Genomic DNA, 19,152 nt, shown 5'->3' with positions numbered 1-19,152 from the left:
ACAGTATCCCTGCAGACTGTATTGATCTATATTGATATATAATGTATATATTGTGTTTTTTATGTTGATTTAACTAAAAAAAAAACAAACCTTTTTTTTTTTTAAATTTCTTGCGCGGCTCGGTACCAATCGGTCCGCGGACCCGGTGGTTGGGGACCACTGGTTTAGGGGATTTTTTTTTGGTTTTTAACACAGTGGCGGGTCAAAATGACCCGAGGACAACAGGAGAGTTAACGGCCTACGGAAACCCACTACTACCGACCACGCAGTCTGATAGTTTATATATCAATGATGAAATCTTAACATTGCAACACATGCCAATACTTATGAAGTGCAATTTTAAATTTTCCGCTACACTTCCGGTTGAAAACTCCTTTGGATATGACGTATGCGTGTGACGTAGCCAGTAGAACAGAGGTATGGCTCCCCCATTGAGGCCAATACAAAAAGCTCTGTTTTCATTTCATAATTCCACAGTATTCTGGACATCTGTGTTGGTCAATCTTTTGCAATTTGTTTAATGAACAATGGAGATTGCAAAGAAGAAAGTTGTAGGTGGGATCGGTGTATTAGCGGCTGGCTGTAGCAACACAATCAAGAGGACTTACTCGGATAGCAGACGCGCTAGCCGATGCTAGCCGCCAACCGCATCTGTGATCGGGTGAAGTCCTTCGTCGCGCCGTCGATCGCTGGAACGCAGGTGAGCACGGGTGTTGATGAGCAGATGAGGGCTGGCTGGTGTAGGTGGAGCGCTAATGTTTTTATCATAGCTCTGTGAGGTCCGGTTGCTAAGTTAGCTTCAGCGTCGTTAGCAACAGCATTGTTAAGCTTTGCCAGGCTAAAAATTATTTACCGTGTAGTTACATGTACATGGTTTAATAGTATTGTTGATCTTTTGTCTATCCTTCCAGTCAGGGATTTATTTATTTTGTTTCTATCTGCATTTGAGCCAGATGCTATCACGTTAGCTCAGTAGCTAAAGAGCTTCGCCGATGTATTGTCGTGGAGATAAAAGTCACTGTGAATGTCCATTTCACGTTCTCGACTCTCATTTTCAAGAGGATATAGTATCCGAGATGGTTTAAAATACAAATCCGTGATCCACAATAGAAAAAGGAGAGAGTGTGGAATCCAATGAGCCAGCTTGTACCTAAGTTACGGTCAGAGCGAAAAAAGATATGTCTTTCACTGCATTCTAGTCCGTCACTCTAACGTTCCTCATCCACAAATCTTTCATCCTCGCTCAAATTAATGGGGTAATCGTCGCTTTCTCGGTCCGAATCGCTCTAGCTGCGTTGAAAACAATAGGAAAATATGAGGACAACTGACTACGTCACGCTACTTCCGGTAGGGGCAAGGCTTTTTTTAAATTAGAAACCAAAAGTTGCGAACTTTATCGTCGTTGTTCTATACTAAATCCTTTTAGCAAAAATATGGCAATATCGCGAAATGATCAAGTACGACACATAGAATGGATCTGCTATCCCCGTTTAAATAAAAAAAAATCATTTCAGTAGGCCTTTAAATAGACAAAGGTATTATAGTTATTTGTGTAACAGCCTTCTGACAGGCACAGTTACAGTATGCATAAATATTTCTGAATAAAGTAGTCACCTGTATTGTTAGCATTCAAAACCTGGATGTTAAATTAGAGCCACTGAATAGGTGTGGTGTGTTGTCAGCAGATTCCACCTGAATGCAGCTGGGATAGGCTCCAGCCACCCCGAGTGGGACAAGCAGTAAAAAAGGATGGATGGATTGATGTCAGCAGGCTAGACAAGCGCTGTTTCAACCCTCTGCACATCTGCTGAGTGCAGACGTCATCACCTGTACAAAGTATCACAGCATGCTCGTTTAGCCATTACCAAAACATATACCTCGGCCTGGGCGACAGGGATGTAACTTTTTCACTAGTTGCACCGGTGCTACTGAATGAAAAAAATTAGTAGCACAGAATATTTTCTGTCGCAATATGAAATGTCTTAAGTATCACAATTTCGTTATTAACACTGAATGTGCACACGATGCCATCATAAGTCCTAATGTATTGCTCAATTAAACACAGAGAACATCTCTAAACTGTGCTAGCACTGTCGCTAACACGAGTGTAGGGCTGGGCAATATGGATCAAAACTCATCCCAATATAGTCTGGCCCATAAACTAACCCATAAAGGAAATATTCGTTGACGTAACTAAATTCCTCCACCATGCCTTGATTTTACATTTTTGGCACTGATGGGCATCCCAAATACACAAAAACAGGTACCAACAAGTAAGAAAAGTAGGTTTTGCATAATAGGATCCCAACTTAAGGGGTGTTTTGAGATAATAAAAAAGAAAAAGTCTTAAAAATAATATAAGAAAAGTCAAATGTAATCTCCAATCTTCTTTAAAAAAAACATTTAGCCATGTTCAAATCTTCAGCTAATAAAAACACAACATAACTTGTAAGATCAAGTGGCATGGTTTAAGAGGACATGTTTAAACGTCGGCAGCAACATGAAAATAATTGACCTTTAACAATAAACATTACTATAGGACATACACACTAATATTTTAGTCAGGAAAACCAACCTGCCAACTGTTGTGTGACATGTTCTGAAAATTAATTTTAAAAAGGCATTCATTATATTAACTCCTTACTTTACCAAAATAGTAACTGAATAACTAACATAATTACTCTTTAATAAATGTAATTAATTACTAGGGAAATTAATTAATGTGTTACTTCAAATATCTGTCATAATGCAGTTGAGATAAGTTTCAGCGGGAGCCTTTTAAAAGGTGGTGCCTGTTGCCTAGTGACAGTCAGCGAGTCTGAGTTTGAACTGTGTTTGTTAGCTTAGCAGGCTAGCAACGAAAGTTTCTTGGCTCTGACGGCAGCCAATTGTTTACTTTGTTGACTTAGGAGTAGCTGCACAGTCAACCTTGCCGTTGCTTTAGCCAGCTCCTGCAGCCCAAAGCAAGCTGGCTGTAACCCACACGCGATCATCCTGTCACATCAAGCCTGGCTCCATGCACAGGGCCCAGATTTGTCCCCCAAAAAGACAACCGCTCCAGGGCTGCTAGGCTAATCTACAGACACACGGCAGCGGCGGAGGAAACAGAATAAAGAAAGTGTTCGCAGGAGATGCACAAAAATGGGAAAATAAAGAAGAGGATGTTGGATTGCGTTTATATAGACTGATGTATGCATACGTGCCAACCTTGAGACCTCCGAATTCGGGAGATAGGGGGGGCGGGGTTGGGGGGGGGGCGGGGTTTGGTGGTAGCAGGGGTGTATATTGTAGCGTCCTGGAAGAGTTAGTGCTGCAAGGGGTTCTGGGTATTTGTTCTGTTGTGTTTATGTTGTGTTACGGTGCACATGTTCTCCCGAAATGAGTTTGTCATTCTTGTTTGGTGTGGGTTCACAGTGTGGCGCATATTTGTAACAGTGTTAAAGTTGTTTATACGTCCACCCTCAGTGTGACCTGTATGGCTGTTGATCAAGTATGCTTGCATTTATTAATGTGTGTGTAAAAGCCGCATATATTATGTGACTGGGCCGGCACGCTGTTTGTATGGAGGAAAACCGGACGTGACGACAGGTTGTAGAGGACGCTAAAGGCAGTGCCTTTAAGGCACGCCCCCAATATTGTTGTCCCGGTGGAAATCGGGAGAAATTCGGGAGAATGGTTGCCCCCGGGAGATTTTCGGGAGGGGGCACTGAAATTCGGGAGTCTCCCGGGAAAATGTGTGCTATTTTAAAAAGTCAATCTAAATAAGGGAAAGTAAGGAAGTGGCTGTCATTGTTTACACCACATACACACAATTCACCAACATCGCCTCGGTCTCATTCCATAATTTTAACAAAACTTACAATATTAAACCTGACTAGTACCCAATACAAAACCCAAAACCAGTGAAGTTGGCATGTTGTGTAAATGATAAATAAAAACAGAATACAATGATTTGCAAATCCTTTGCAACCTATATACAATTGAATAGACTGCAAAGACAAGATACTTAAGGTTCGGACTGCAATTACGAAATACAGAACGTGCCAACTTCACTGGTTTTGTAGTACAGTATATCAGTAAAACACTGGTTTTAGCAGTAATGTACAACATAGTAAAGGAGACAAACCAGCACGTGTTCTTCTGGTGGCCAGAGCTTGACATTGTGGTATTAAAAATAATATGACGTTTGTATTATGTGTATGTTGCTGCACTGCATGTCTATTTGACAGATGACAAGGTTTTGTTGCCATAGAGCTAATAGTAGGAATTATTGTTAATCACAATCACATGTTTGTTGTTGACAGCTGTTGCACGTGCCTTCTCCCCGTCAGGGCAGTGACAGGGCGGGAAGGAGGTGGTGACTTCGTCATTCTCGACTTCTTTCACCCCAATGGAAATGACAATGTCGGAGTTTTCAGACCTCTGGAGGCTGTCCTCAAAATACGTAGGTTTCCGACCACCTAAAACACCGTTTGTGTGGGGATAAAAAGCTGAAACGGTACATATCTTTACCGTTTCCACCTAAAAACGGTTCTGTGGGGACAGGCCGTAAGTCGCACAGAGCTAAACACAAGACTGCCTCTTCAGGTGCATGTGGGGCTTTGGAGGGTGTCGCTGTACTGTTCGTCTCGGGTATAGTGGTGGTGCGTCTGTAAACAAGCCACTTGGGCACTGCGGAGTGCGTCAGTCAGACACACACACACACACAGGTAGAGTAAAACACACACAGTTGAATCGGGCCAAAGGCTCCCGAGAGTACACGGTTATAAATAAACTACCCACATCAGAACAGGCCGGGAACAGAAGAGCTGAATGTTCTCAAACACACAGTAACAACACAAACTTTCATCTACTTTTATGTCACGCCAGTGTAGTTTTGTGATCCCAGTGTATGAACTGAAGTGTTAATCACAAAGCTTATATTAATACGTCCGGTCAACTCAAACTGCCATACAGTCATAAAGTGAGCCATGAGACTCCTTTCCGGCCTGAGAGTCTAAACTGGACCTATCTTTGTTCTGCACCCAGGGAGGGGCAGCCCTGCTCTGTTTGGATAGCATTAGACTATCACATTGAGTAGTGATGCTGGCTAGCGGGCTATCGGGGCGGACATCTATGCACAAGGGTTTGAGCACAGGGTTTCCTCGACATGTAAATGATCGTAGCACACGCCACTGCTAGATAAATGCCGCCACACCATCAAAAAATGTATAATTTTTTTTACATAAAAACTAATTTATGTAATATATTGTATGAATAGATATACTGTAAATAGTCTACAATGTATGTACTATTGGCCATAATAAGTTTGAAAAACATCTCAAATATCATAAAAATGTTTCTCTATAAATTATTTTGGGAAAAAAGGGCATATTGACAAAAAAAAAACGTGCATCTAAATCGTCTGTCAGTATGACACAGCTGGCCGCGCACATAATCGGTTGACACCCAGCAAAAGTAAGAACAGAAAGCTGAAGAGAAAGATATTTTAAGTTATTTAAATATTTATTGTTCCTAATTCTTTTGACATTACTACCGACAATAACGTTTTCGAACCTCTGTTTGGATTCTCTGTGTGGAAGAACCCCCTTGTGTGTGTGTGTGTGTGTGTGTGTGTGTGTGTGTGTGGTTCTTCTTTGGGTAAGCCAGCTCCCCACATTCCAAAAATATGCATGTTAGGTTTATTGGAAACACAGTAAATTGTCCATAGGTATGAATGTTTATGTGAATGTTTGTCTATCAATGTGCCCTGCGATCATCCATCCATCATCCATTTTCTACCGGTTGTCCCTTTCGGGGCCGCGGGGGGTGCTGGAGCCTATCTCAGCTGCATTCGGGCGGAAGGCGGGGTACACCCTGGACAAGTCGCCACCTCATCACAGGGCCAACACAGATAGACAGACAACATTAACACTCACATTCACACAGTAGGGTCAACTTAGTGTTGCCAATCAATCTATCCCCAGGTGCATGTCTTTGGAGGTGGGAGGAAGCCGGAGTACCCGAAGGGAACCCACGCAGTCACGGGGAGAACATGCAAACTCCACACAGAAAGATCCCGGGCCCAGGAAGCAATCTGGGTGAAACCCTGGACCATTTATCCAGGTCTAAGTGGACAAAAACACATAATTCCTTATGCATGTGCATTGTAATGACAGATAAAACACAAGACTGCACAATTTATCTTTTAAAAGTAAGTGCAAATATTTTAAAAACGTTCAAAAGTTTTATAGGTATGTCGTATTCACCCATTGCTATCTATGGCTCACAGTGCTGTCGCACTGTGTCGACACTGCTCACTCTCATGACTTACTAATCTATGTCCTCTTATCTGGTTACTCTCTTCTGCTGTAACACGTTCTCGTTAGATTTTTGTTAAACTGTACAAAGCACTTATTGTTTTGTAGTTTCACTACTTCACATTCATGGCTTTTTGTCTTCTTGTCTATTGTCAGTAAATACTCGGGATTTTAATCAAAAAACAGTTCTCCCAGTATTTCAATTCCTGGAAATCATTTGCCAATTTTGTTTCTGTTGGCACGCATGATGTCACCACGCCCCAAATTTTTAAGGTGAAAGCTTTCTGACGTTGGACACTGTGGATTGTGGACAAAACTGACTTTTTATGTAAAATCTGGTACACTTTGTCTTTAAATCATTCGTTCAGTTCATTTGGTATTTTATTGCTTTGTATTTTATTTACTTACACGTAAGTAAAATACATCTGACCTAATATTGTCTGTTTATTTACAAAATATGTCATCAGCCGGATTTGTATAAACTACTCTTAACTGTGAAATGCGGTGGAAACACAAACTGCACATGTTTATAAGAACCTAGACTTCCAAAAACTAAAGGTTCCAGGAACCCAAAGTAAACAAGCTGCATCATTGTGAGTTCCCTATGCCGCTTAAGACCATTTAACAGCCGCCGGATGCCTGCATTGCTGCCATGACGACAAAGTGCTGGCGGAGGGGAAAGCAGACTTGACTTTAAATGTCACAACTCTGTTGTAACCGCTAAGAGATGGCAAAACAACGGCATGAAACAACCATTTAGCTGCTCCTTAGAAGAACAACCCAACGCACAATCTTACAGGAGTCACTCTGGAAACTGCTCCCTGGAGAGCATACAGACACAAATTATTCCAAACTGTTAAAAAAAAAAAACAGCCCTCATTGATTTTAATGTTAAACATTTCCACAGAGCGCAGTATTCTCATGCCTCATTCCCAAACAGAAGCAAGGGAAATTGAGGTGGACAGTCCAAATGGTGATGCTAAGTGGCTTTCAAATGGTACTTATTTTCACAAGTGGTGCATGAATGTCACACTTAGTGATGCTGCTGATGTTGAAAGGTCTCTGGCCGGGTTGCAAATACGCCGCTGAGATAATTCCCAGCTTGCTGTCAGACAGACTTTGAGCTCAGGGGAAGGCACTGTGCATGTTTGCATCCGTGAATAAAATGTAGCATCTACTCAAACCTAGCCAGTTTCCCCCCCCCCCCCTTCAAGCGTCAAACGCAAACAGCTGCAGTTTCTGCATGATCACCGAGTGAAAAGGAACTTCAGTTGGGGCCTGTGAGCAAACTTCTTGATTTCATTTCCTCTCACCACATCTGACTTTTCAGGAAAACCACATCCTGGCACTGGTTCCCTAACTGCTTTAGTTATGGGATAGCTCCCCTCAGGGAGCCAGCTTCAAAGCTCTCGAGAGGTAAGGTGCTCAGTGAGGTCGTGCGGCAGCGTCACACTGTGCTGGACTTTTTTATTATTGCCAGTGTAGCACCTGAGCTCCATTTCTAACAAACAAACTAACTCCAAGAGAGTAAACATGAGTATTTGGTGCTGAACTACACCCACAACCCTAAAGAAATTATGACCTTGATCTGTCTTTTATTGGCGCCAATCACCCGGACACTCTTCACTCGGCCACCGCCTGCTGACACGAAGGTTGTCGCACTCAGAGAAATCAATATTGTGCAATTATTAAGCTCCACGTGGTGTATCGTCTGCAAAGGTCAGGTTCACGAGGTATAATACTTGAGGTGATATCAAACACTACAATGTATCTTCATTTTCTAGCCGTTATCGTGTCCAAGTTTCTACAGTATATTAATAAGCTTCAATAATATGGCTGTCTGGAACAATGACACCACTGTGGTTCCTACAAGGCAGGTTGTTCGTACTAACACTTTGTGCCTTTATTTAAAGAAGTACTTTTTTTTAGGCTCCTGTTTGGCTCAAGCCCTCAAGGCTGTAGGTAAGAGTGCCGCCTGTTGCTTTGACAACTCTGATATTGGTTACTTTCCTGCAAACAATGTTTTCGTGCAGTGGTCAGCACGTCTGCCTCAGTCAGGAGATGTAGGAACATCTCAGTGTGGAATTTGCAGGGTTCTCCCCGCACTTGCGTGATGTTTTCTCCGGGTATGTTCAACCTAGCACGGCGGAACAGAAGTTAGTGCATGTGCCTCACAATACGAAGGTCCTGAGTAATCCCGAGTTCAATCCCGGGCTCGGGATCTTTCTGTGTGGAGTTTGCATGTTCTCCCCGTGACTGCGTGGGTTCCCTCCGGGTACTCCTGCTTCCTCCCACCTCCAAAGACATGCACCTAGGGATAGGTTGATTGGCAACACTAAATTGGCCCTAGTGTGTGAATGTGAGTGTGAATGTTGTCTGTCTATCTGTGTTGGCCCTGTGATGAGGTGGCAACTTGTCCAGGGTGTACCCCGCCTTCCGCCCGAATGCAGCTGAGATAGGCTCCAGCACCCCCCGCAACCCCAAAAGGTACAAGCGGTAGAAAATGGATGGATGGATGTTCAACCTAGGCCTGGGCCAATAATCAATAAGTCAATTAATCGAACTATGTATACACATGCATAAACACACACACACATACATACACACACTTATTTCCATGGAGTCGCCGCCATGTTTCTCGAGCCGGCTCTAGTGCGCATGCGCAGATGCTGCGGCGCTTCAGTATTCAGGAAGTAAGCAGTTGCCTAAAATGCATGAATAAATAATGGCTTTTAGGTAAATAAAACATTTAAACGGTGTTACTAACCGTCTGGAATTTTACCGCTGTCTATCATTATACCATTTATCGTTACATCCCTAGTCCTTTAACAAGTAAAAAGTCAAGGACAGTCACGGCATGTTGTTGCCGAAAATGCTGGTCAACTTTTTAGGGCATTACAGCAAGTCACAAGGGCGGTCGCAGCAAATGCTGCAGTTGCCGTGGTTAAATTCGAGCCATGTGTGTGTATGTGTATGTATATGTACTGTATGTGTGTACATATACAGTACATATGTGTATGTATATGTATGTGTGTACATATATGTATATGTATGTGTGTACATATATGTATATGTATGTGTGTGTGTGTGTATGTATATATATATATATATATATATATATATATATATATACACAGTATATATATATGTGTGTGTGTGTGTATGTATATATATATATATATATATTTATTTATATATATATATATATATATATATATATATATATATATATATATACATACACACACACACACATACATATACATATATGTACACACATACATATACATACACATACGTACTGTATATGTACACACATACAGTACATATACATACACATATATATATATATATATATATATATATATATATATATATATGTATATACACAGTATATATATATGTGTGTGTGTGTGTATGTATATATATATATATATATATATATATATATATATATATATATATATATATATATTTATTTATATATATATATATATATATATATATATATATATATAATGTTTTATTTACCTAAAAGCCATTATTTATTCATGCATTTTAGGCAACTGCTTACTTCCTGAATACTGAAGCGCCGCAGCATCTGCGCATGCGCACTAGAGCCGGCTCGAGAAACATGGCGGCGACTCCATGGAAATGGACTTTGCTTTGAAAATGTTCCCTCCAAGCTAACGGAGCCGATCGCTTCGTTTCAATCGCTTCTACTTCTGTGGAGTCTCGGTGTGCGATTAAGAGCGCAATGCCGTTGTAGGAGAAAAATATTTGATGTTGCAGTTTCATTTTGAGCGTACAGCTGGCGTCCTTCCGTCAGCTGCTGGGACTGAGAGTTAGCATGCAGCAGGCGATCTGTTGTGAACGTTGCAACGACTTGTTTATTTTAAAGTCTGTAGTTTGTTTACGGGGATGCGCACTCGTCCTTTAATTTAACTGCTAACTTTCTTAGTGTTCCAATAACATCATTACTAGCGAAAATGTTTTGTCATTTCATCGAATTTACTTGCTGGGTGAGTTGTCGGTGAGGCACACAGATTGTGTGTTAGATGTGAGAGGTATCACTCTTTATTTTTGCCTTGTTGCACTGAAGTACATGGTGGTTGTTGAAGAACAAAGCTTGTTTATTTGACTGTATCTTCATTAGCCAAACGGCTTTGTGTTTTATATTGCTATCAAAAAGTAAACACCATGTTTTTTTTTACATTACTTGTGTTTTTTTCCATTCTACAAAGTAATTACTTTAATAACCATTCATGTGACATAGCATTTTGTTAATGTTTTATGGTGTATAATTAATACATATATGACATTTCTGCTCAAACTCTCAATGGATCTGTCCTGATACAGCATGTACATGTACACAGATTAGTACAAGCAAATGTACATAACTTAAAAAATATCTCTCTCTGTGAAAATGTAAAACTAGAGATAAAGGCATCATGTAATTAAAAAGGTGATACTATTGATGAACAAAAACACAAATATTTGTCAGTAAATATATAGATCCAGAATCTAGAACATTTTTATTAGATATTCCAATTACATGATGGCGTCGCATTCACACCCCAACACTGTTTTACCAAACAATAAATAATCACGATTAATAATTGTGATTTCAACATTGATAAAAAATAATCTTTATTATTTTGCCCATAATCGTGCAGTCCTATGTATAAGACGTGACCTCATATATGAACACTATTTTATCTATAAGGACAAAAAGTGCAGTTACGTCTTATATACATAAGATGCCATCTTGCGAATTTTTCACATTTATTTTTTATTTATCTATAGTATTATTTTGTTTCTGCCATATTACTTTGTTTATAATGCTTGTGTTGCTTTCATATGCACATTCAACTTTCCACTTGAGGTACATACATACATTTTGAATGTGTGTGTGTTTAAAAAAAACAAAAAACTTGGTTAAAGGATTTTAGTATAAGCAGTTTTTGAAACTGCACATTTAAAATTACCGCGATAAAAATAACTCTTGATAATTTTTGTCACAATAACCGTTATAAAAAATGTTCATACCGTGACATCCCTATAATGGACAATTGTAACTTAATTGTTTCGTCGAATAAATTCATAAAAACACAGCAACATTACTTTTGTTCTTACATTTTCAACTGTTTAGACATCACATAATTAACGTTAATCGGTATAAACAACATGGGCGCAGCCATTTTGTAAGCGTGTGTCAAACGTTAACAGACAACGAGAACAGCCGAGTTGTTCTGAGACTTTCTGAGAGATACACTAGTTGCATCAGGGTCTAAAAGGACGTCAGGTGTTCGGTGAATTTAGGTCAGGCACTTGCCCCCTAGACAGGCCAGATAGGCCGGCAAAGAAAGTAATGTTTGCCTAGGTGCCCTTCCAACTTGCCTTGGTGCCCTAAAATATGAGCCCTCCTTTAAGGCAACACTTGCCTTGACCTTAAAAGGTTCAAATTCAGTGGCCTGCATGTATGTATACGTATGTCTTTTCCGGCCAAAATTTCGGTGCATCATTAGTCAATAGTGCGCAAATAATAAACTATACATTCATACTATAATGTTAATGTGTTTGTTAGTGTGTTATGATGGTAATTTTTCCCATGGTGTGGTAACACACCGTATCGGAGGAGAATAAACAAGTGTTGTGTGCCTAGGAGTGAAGCACTGAGGCAGATCCGTGTGCTTGGAGGAAATACTTGTTGGAATTGGGCCCATTATCAAAAAACTGGTAATAAAAGAGACAAACAAAGTCAGAAATTGTTTTCTTCTGGACGCTACAATACATTATATTTAGGGATGTTCGATAATTGCTTTTTTGCCGATATCCGATATTCCAATATTGTCCAACTCTTAATTACCGATACCGATATCAACCGATACCGATATATACAGTCGTGGAATTAACACATTATTATGCCTAATTTGGACAACCAGGTATGGTGAAGATAAGGTCCTTTTTAAAAATAATAATAAAATAAAAAATAAATTAAAAACATTTTCTTGAATAAAAAAGAAAGTAAAACAATATAAAAACAGTTACATAGAAACTAGTAATGAATGAAAATGAGTAAAATTAACTGTTAAAGGTTAGTACTATTAGTGGACCAGCAGCACGCACAATCATGTGTGCTTACGGACTGTATCCCTTGCAGATTGTATTGATATATATTGATATATAATGTAGGAGCCAGAATATTAAAAACAGAAAGAAACAACCCTTTTGTGTGAATTAGTGTGAATGAGTGTAAATGGGGGAGGGAGGTTTTTTGGGTTGGTGCACTAATTGTAAGTGTATCTTGTGTTTTTTATGTTGATTTAATAAAAAAAATAAATAAAAAAAACAACAACAAAAAACGATACCGATAATAAAAAAAACGATACCAATAATTTCCGATATTACATTATAAAGCATTTATCGGCCGATATTATCGGACATCTCTAATTATATTACTTTTTTTGTAAGGTGTGGCAGTTATTATGAAGCCTGTACATTAAAGAGAAATCCTAAATGTAGTTAAACCAGACGTATAGCGTAGCGCTTTTATTTTGAAGCCAGAATAGTGTGTGATCATGTGTTGATAAATCGCCCAGCCCTACACTGGCGCGCTACAGGTAGTGACATAAATGCTAGTAAATAAAGCTTTTTTGATCCGGCATTGTGCGCCACACAAAGTGTAGCTAATGTTGTGACTTGTGAATCTATAAGCTGAAGTTTATTTTAAACAGTGACTGAAAAAAAAGGGAGTGGTGTTCATCTTTAAGATTTAGATTTTAACTGTGTACATTTTATAAGATAACATCTGATACTTTTGGAGAGGGTGGGGCATGGAGAGTGTCATTCCCAATATAAAAGGGAACACCTCCACAAACCAACCGTTTGCAGACATATGCACAAAGTAGATTATAAATGTGACTGTGGAGCAAAATTTACACCAAAGTGATATGAATCTTGATACATAGGTTATGATTCACTAACAACACGTTTGAAAACATTACAATTCGATACAATACGATTCGATGCAGATGGAAGCTTTGCATGGTGAAAAGAAAATTAAATGTATCATGTCAGAAAAATGGCATGTGTTTATTTTTTAAATAGACACAAAACAAGTGGTGCCTGTATTAATTATGAACAAATAGTAGAACATACATCCATAATGAACAGTGTATTAGTTGATGTGATTACCTTGCAGAGTTGTGGCTAAGTTGGGGCTGGAAGTCTTTCAAATCAGTTGGTAGGTCTGTTAGCATTAGCATTCCTAGCTCCCTCATCGCCTTGAGTGTCGAGACACTCAAGCTACTTTATCGCTACTTTTCAAACGTTAAAAATGGCCATACTTTTATCCAACAAACCTTTTTTTTAATCGAAACGTCAACCCCGCTTTAGATTTAATATTCAGGGGTTTATTGTTTGTAAACACTTTCGGTGCTGTCTGCCATGTTGCTCTGTCGTCAATCGCAAACAAGAACGGTACTCTCGTATTACGTCACCACGGAAGTCTCGCACAATTTGGTATTTTGTATGAAATGTACAATGAACTGATTTATGACTTTCCAACCAGATATCGACCGATCCATACTATATATAGATCGATCCACCGGCTCGCCAAACGATGTATTCATATCTCTTACGTTAAAATCGGTTATCGGTTTGTACCGAAAAACTTTCACACACCTAATATCTATACCACAAGGAAGTGTGTTACATGTAGATTAAAGTCATCATCGGTCCAAATTCCACCCATCCATTTTCTACCGCTTGTCCCTCTCGGGGTCCCAACATTCACGCTGACGTTCACACTATAGGACCAATTTAAGACCAAGAAAAAACATGATCCACTTTCTGTACAACTGCAATAAAACGAAATGCATCATTTGAATTACATAGTTTTTGTGACTCGGTTTGTCCATTTAATTATTAATAATTGGGGCGGTATAGCTCGGTTGGTAGAGTGGCCGTGCCAGCAACTTGAGGGTTGCAGGTTCGATCCCCGCTTCCGCCATCCTAGTCACTGCCGTTGTGTCCTTGGGCAAGACACTTTACCCACCTGCTCCCAGTGCCACCCACACTGGTTTAAATGTAACTTAGATATTGGGTTTCACTATGTAAAGCGCTTTGAGTCACTAGAGAAAAAGCGCTATATAAATATAATTCACTATTACTGTCATCTAGTGCAGTGGTCCCAACCTTTTTTGCACTACGGACCAGTTTAATGTAGGCATTATTTTCAGGGACCGGCTTTCCACAGCAAAAATAAGTGCATTAAAACTACAACTCACTATAACGCTGAATTAGTGGAAGCCCTGAGCTTGTTTCTTTGGAATGAGATCCCCAGCAGGTTACCATCAATCTGCTGTGGACTGCAGATGAAAATCAGCCTTTGGCTAAAATCTGTCACATTTATGTATTGTATCTAGGGCTGAGCGATATATCGATATACGCGATATATCGCGGGTTTGTCTCTGTGCGATATAGAAAATGACTATCGGGATATTCGAGTATGCGTTCTCACGCAGTTGCTTTTAGCTGTTGGCATTACACTACAGGCTCTCCTCGCTCTTTCCTGTCTCTCCTTCTCACAGACAGCAAGCGCAGCTTCTACACGTCACATACTGTCACGTCATACGTCACATACTGTACGTATACGCCCTCGCGCAGCAAAGAGGTAGCAGCATGGCTAACGTTAGCTGTGATGCTAGCGTAGCCGTGTGAGCGGTAATACGAGAGAAAGAAGGAGCGAATCTGGTAACAAATGAAGGAACAATTAATTCCCCCAAAAAACAGCAGGGGGTCCATCGTCTGGCGGTGGTTTGGCTTCAAGTGGGAATATGTCGAACAAACCACCGTAATTTGTCAAGTGTGGGGCGAAAGCGTTGCTATAAAAAGTAGCATTACTGCTAATATGTAGCATCATTTAAAAAGTCACCTGCTAGAGAATGAAGAGTGCTTACTCCGCATGTCAACATCTCCGTTCGGTGCCACACGCCCACACCATCAAAATGCAGAGGCAAACATTTCCAGATCAACACCGTATGAAAAAAATAGTGATTTTTTTAGTTGTGATTTCCTTCTCTGCATGAAAGTTTTAAAGTAGCATATATTAATGCAGTATGAAGAAGAATGTTTTAATGTAGACACATAGAATCATCATACTGCTGTGATTATATGCATCAAGTGTTCATTCAAGGCTATGGCAAAATATCGAGATATATATCGTGTATCGCAATATGGCCTTAAAATATCGCAATATTAAAAAAAGACCATATCGCCTAGCCCTAATTGTATCATGTCACAAAGTTATAACAAATATAACAAGTGGCAACTTCCTATGAGGAGTTTTATGGTACATCTACAAACAAGCTTATTGGTGTGACTAGTGCAGGGGTCGGCAACCCAAAACGTTGAAAGAGCCATATAGGACCAAGAATACAAAAAACTAATCCGTCTGGGGCCTCAAAAAATTAAAAGCCGTAAATATATTAAAAGAAGATTTATTACAACCTGCCGTTTGCTTTAACTTTGACACACACATCTATACCTTTAGCCACTAAAAGCCATTAATTTCCAAGAATTATCTCACCTTCTGAGTAGCCTCTGATTTACTAATGGTGTCTAATGTTGTGAAAATGTGTAGAATAAATATTAAATTACAACATTTCTGTCAACGAAGATTTGCTTCAGCCTGCGACACATAGTATTTTTGATAGTAGGCTAATATAGCTACTAAAGACACTTACATCATGTGTTGTCTTCATTATAAGACTTATATACGGCTTTTCATTTTTTGCGGCTCCAGACAGATTAGTTTTTTGTATTTTGGTCCAATACGGCTCTTTCAACATTTTGGGTTGCCAACCCCTGGTCTAGTGGGAAAGACAAGTTAAGTAGGAGAAAAATGCAGTCGTTTACAAATTATTTAATGTTTCTGTGCGGCCCGGTAGCAAATGTGTCACGGACCGGTGGTTGAGACCACTGATCTAGTGTACATTTATATAGCTTATTTTAAGAACCCTTTTAAATCTATAAGTTTACCATGTAGAACAGGGGTGTCAAACATAAGGCCTGCAAAAAAGTTTTATGCGGCCCGCAGGATGAGTTTTCTAAGTATAAAAATTAGCTAGTCGCAATAGCAGTTATTTGTATCTTTGTAGATTGTTATATATGTAAAAAAAATAAAAATTAACTACATGTTAGTGCACCAGTCAGGGAAAATGAGCAAACTACATAAATAACATCCAGTAATTTGATTTTTATATTATTTTTGTATCTTGATGGATTGAAAATTATCACCAATGAGTTGACTGATTGGGCGGAAGGCGGGGTACACCCTGCGCCCCCTGCGACCCAAAAAGGGACAAGCGGTAGAAAATGGATGGATGGAGTTGACTGATGAACATTATCACATAATTTATTCAGAAAGTATAAATAAGAACAAATAAAGGTAGAATACTATTAACCACTACATGTAAGGGTAAAAAAACACAAAACATTATGATTTGTGCATTTTCAGAATGTGATTGTTCTATTTTTAAACAAAAAAACAATCTGAAGTTGTCTTTATTTTCAAGTTATCGTGCCGTGATTTTACCAGTCCGGCCCACTTGGGAGTAGATTTTTCTCCATGTGGGCCCCGATCTAAAATGAGTTTGACACCCCTGATGATCGCAATATGTATCACCATATTACAATACTGTATTGAATCGTGACTCCATTAGTAAAATAATTTATTTTATTATTATTTTTCCTTTCTATCCAATAGTATTTCCAAAAGTACCCCCCAAAATCCACAAAACATTTGGGATTATTCAGGGCTATCTGAAAATATCCTTACAATATTCTGGATAAGGATCTGTCAATATGGGCTACTACACTGGAAATGACTTTCTTCGAGCTTCTGTTGAGCTTTTAGCCTGCTCAGTGGCCCTGTGGTTAGAGTGTAGGTCGTGAGTTCAAACCCCGGCCGAGTCATACCAAAGACTATAAAAATGGGACTCATTACCTCCCTGCTTGGCACTCAGCATCAAGAATTGGAATTGGGGGTTAAATCACCAAAATGATTCCCGAGCGCGACCACCGCTGCTGCTCACTGCTCCCCTCACCTCCCAGGCGGTGGAACAAGAAGATGGGTCAAATGCAGAGGGTAAATTCACCACACCTAGTGTGTGTGTGTGTGTGACCATCAGTGGTACTTTAACTTTAACTGACTTGTCCAGGGTGTACCCCTGCAGCTGAGATAGGCTCCAGCACCCCCCGCGACCCCGAAAGGGACAAGCGGTAGAAAATGGATGGATGATTGGTTTAGATGGCCGCTACTTTCACAAAATGCAACATTTCCTGTCAACGTGGACAGTCTTCTGTCCTCTGATTGGTCAACAATGTTTACAGTATCCAATTAAGAACTTGATTATAAGAAGGTAGTGTACTGTAACTGCTTTGGTGATTTTGATGGGAGGAATGAATGTGGATGCGCTGCAGCAACACATACTAAAATGGTAAAATTAAAAAAAGATGCACTCACAGTCCAGGTGTTTCTTCTTGGGTCCACTGACTTCATGCGTTGTAGCTTTGCACACCGCCTTGCTGATCGCCGAGCCGGTCATGCTGTGCTGAGCCGCCGCGATCCGATCGGTGATTGATTGGCCAGACATGGCTTCTCCGTCTATGCTTTTTCTCCACACACACACAAAAAAAACAATGGGATCAATTGGGTAACTCCCAGTCGATGTGGAATACGTGTCTGCGGGGACAATTGTGCAGAGGATTCTTTGTCTAAATCTACCACAAAATATGATCAGCTAGTCTGCGTTAGCTCATGCTTCCGCTGCAATCCTCGACCTAAAAGAGAGACTCCCGCTGCGGTATTTGTTCACACCGGAAATAACCATGTGCTGAAAAATAAACATACTTGTCCCGCTATGTCGCTTTGGTGATGTGTTTTCAGGGCAAAGAAGTGCACCTCAGGACTAAATCCACCCAACAAAGTTCCTCCTTCCTCCACGTCAACTTGTTAGCTGGTTAGCTGCTGCCGCTCGTAAAAGTGCCAGTAAACTCCTCCAAAGGGCGTGAAAAGTCCGTCTCAACCGCCAAGGACATTGCTGGAACTTTAAAGTTTGAAGAAACCAAAAAAAAAAAAAAAAACAACAGCAAAAAATACCCCAGCGATGACAGGTGACGTCTCTACCGGTGCGGGAGCTCTCAAAGGGGCGGAGGGTAGCCGAGAGGGGCTAGCAGCGGGGATAGCTGGCGTGAAGCCGGCGGGGAGGTGGAAGTTAGAAAAAATGGCAGCAACCTCCGCCTGCCCTCTGGTTCGCTCGGCTCCGTCTTATCGCTGCCACCCCCGGGGTTACGGGCGACTTTGTGAAAGGACAGTGGGTCGTTCTGCTGGCGTTGGAAGTCCGGGCAGCGGGTCGGTCCTGACACAGAAAAGACTTGTCTGGCGGCTGTCTGAGGCTCCGCCGGACAAAATGGCAGCGTAAAAAAATCAGCTGATCTCACAACCTAGAGGCCTTCAAGGGACGATACTGAGGCTGGGAATTTTCAGTTTTCGGAGCATTTACTTTTATTTTATTTTTTAAAGATAATTAATCCATCCATTAGAGATGTAAAAACTACATACAAAATGTTAATATTCTATACACTACTTTTCATGTTTATTTAAAAGTGGTTGACGACATATTTATTTGTGATAAATGTGTGAATGCTCCAAATCATTCACACATATGGTTTTCCTACCCACTTCTCCAAAGTGGGCTGGCTCAGGGTGGAGGACAGAGTAAAACAACTTGCACTGAGCCTAGTCTATAAAATCCGCTACATCTCCCTGATAAATGATAAATGGGTT

General features: G+C 40.2%; 1 protein-coding gene across 6 annotated transcripts in view; it reads right to left on the bottom strand.

The window, feature by feature from the left end:
- Positions 1 to 18,812, bottom strand: part of si:ch211-200p22.4 (phosphatidylinositol-binding clathrin assembly protein) — a 97,577-nt gene extending 78,765 nt beyond the window's left edge. For 3 of the 6 annotated variants that reach the window (XM_062066104.1, XM_062066106.1, XM_062066107.1), the window contains exons 1-2: positions 18,217 to 18,808; positions 17,830 to 17,981 (exon numbers count right to left, since the gene is read on the bottom strand). In XM_062066104.1, coding sequence (XP_061922088.1) covers positions 17,830 to 17,959 — 130 coding nt within the window. In that variant the 5' untranslated portion in view covers positions 17,960 to 17,981; positions 18,217 to 18,808. Of the gene's footprint in view, positions 1 to 17,829; positions 17,982 to 18,216 lie in introns of all 6 variants that reach the window. The other 3 variants (XM_062066103.1, XM_062066101.1, XM_062066102.1) reach the window with 3 other exon arrangements.
- Positions 18,813 to 19,152: the final 340 nt, after the last annotated feature.

This window comes from Entelurus aequoreus, linkage group LG12, assembly GCF_033978785.1.
Source record: "Entelurus aequoreus isolate RoL-2023_Sb linkage group LG12, RoL_Eaeq_v1.1, whole genome shotgun sequence".
NCBI classification, from domain to species: Eukaryota; Metazoa; Chordata; class Actinopteri; order Syngnathiformes; family Syngnathidae; genus Entelurus; species Entelurus aequoreus.
Note: the sequence above shows the minus strand (reverse complement) of the source record. Positions and strands in the feature narration are given on the sequence as shown.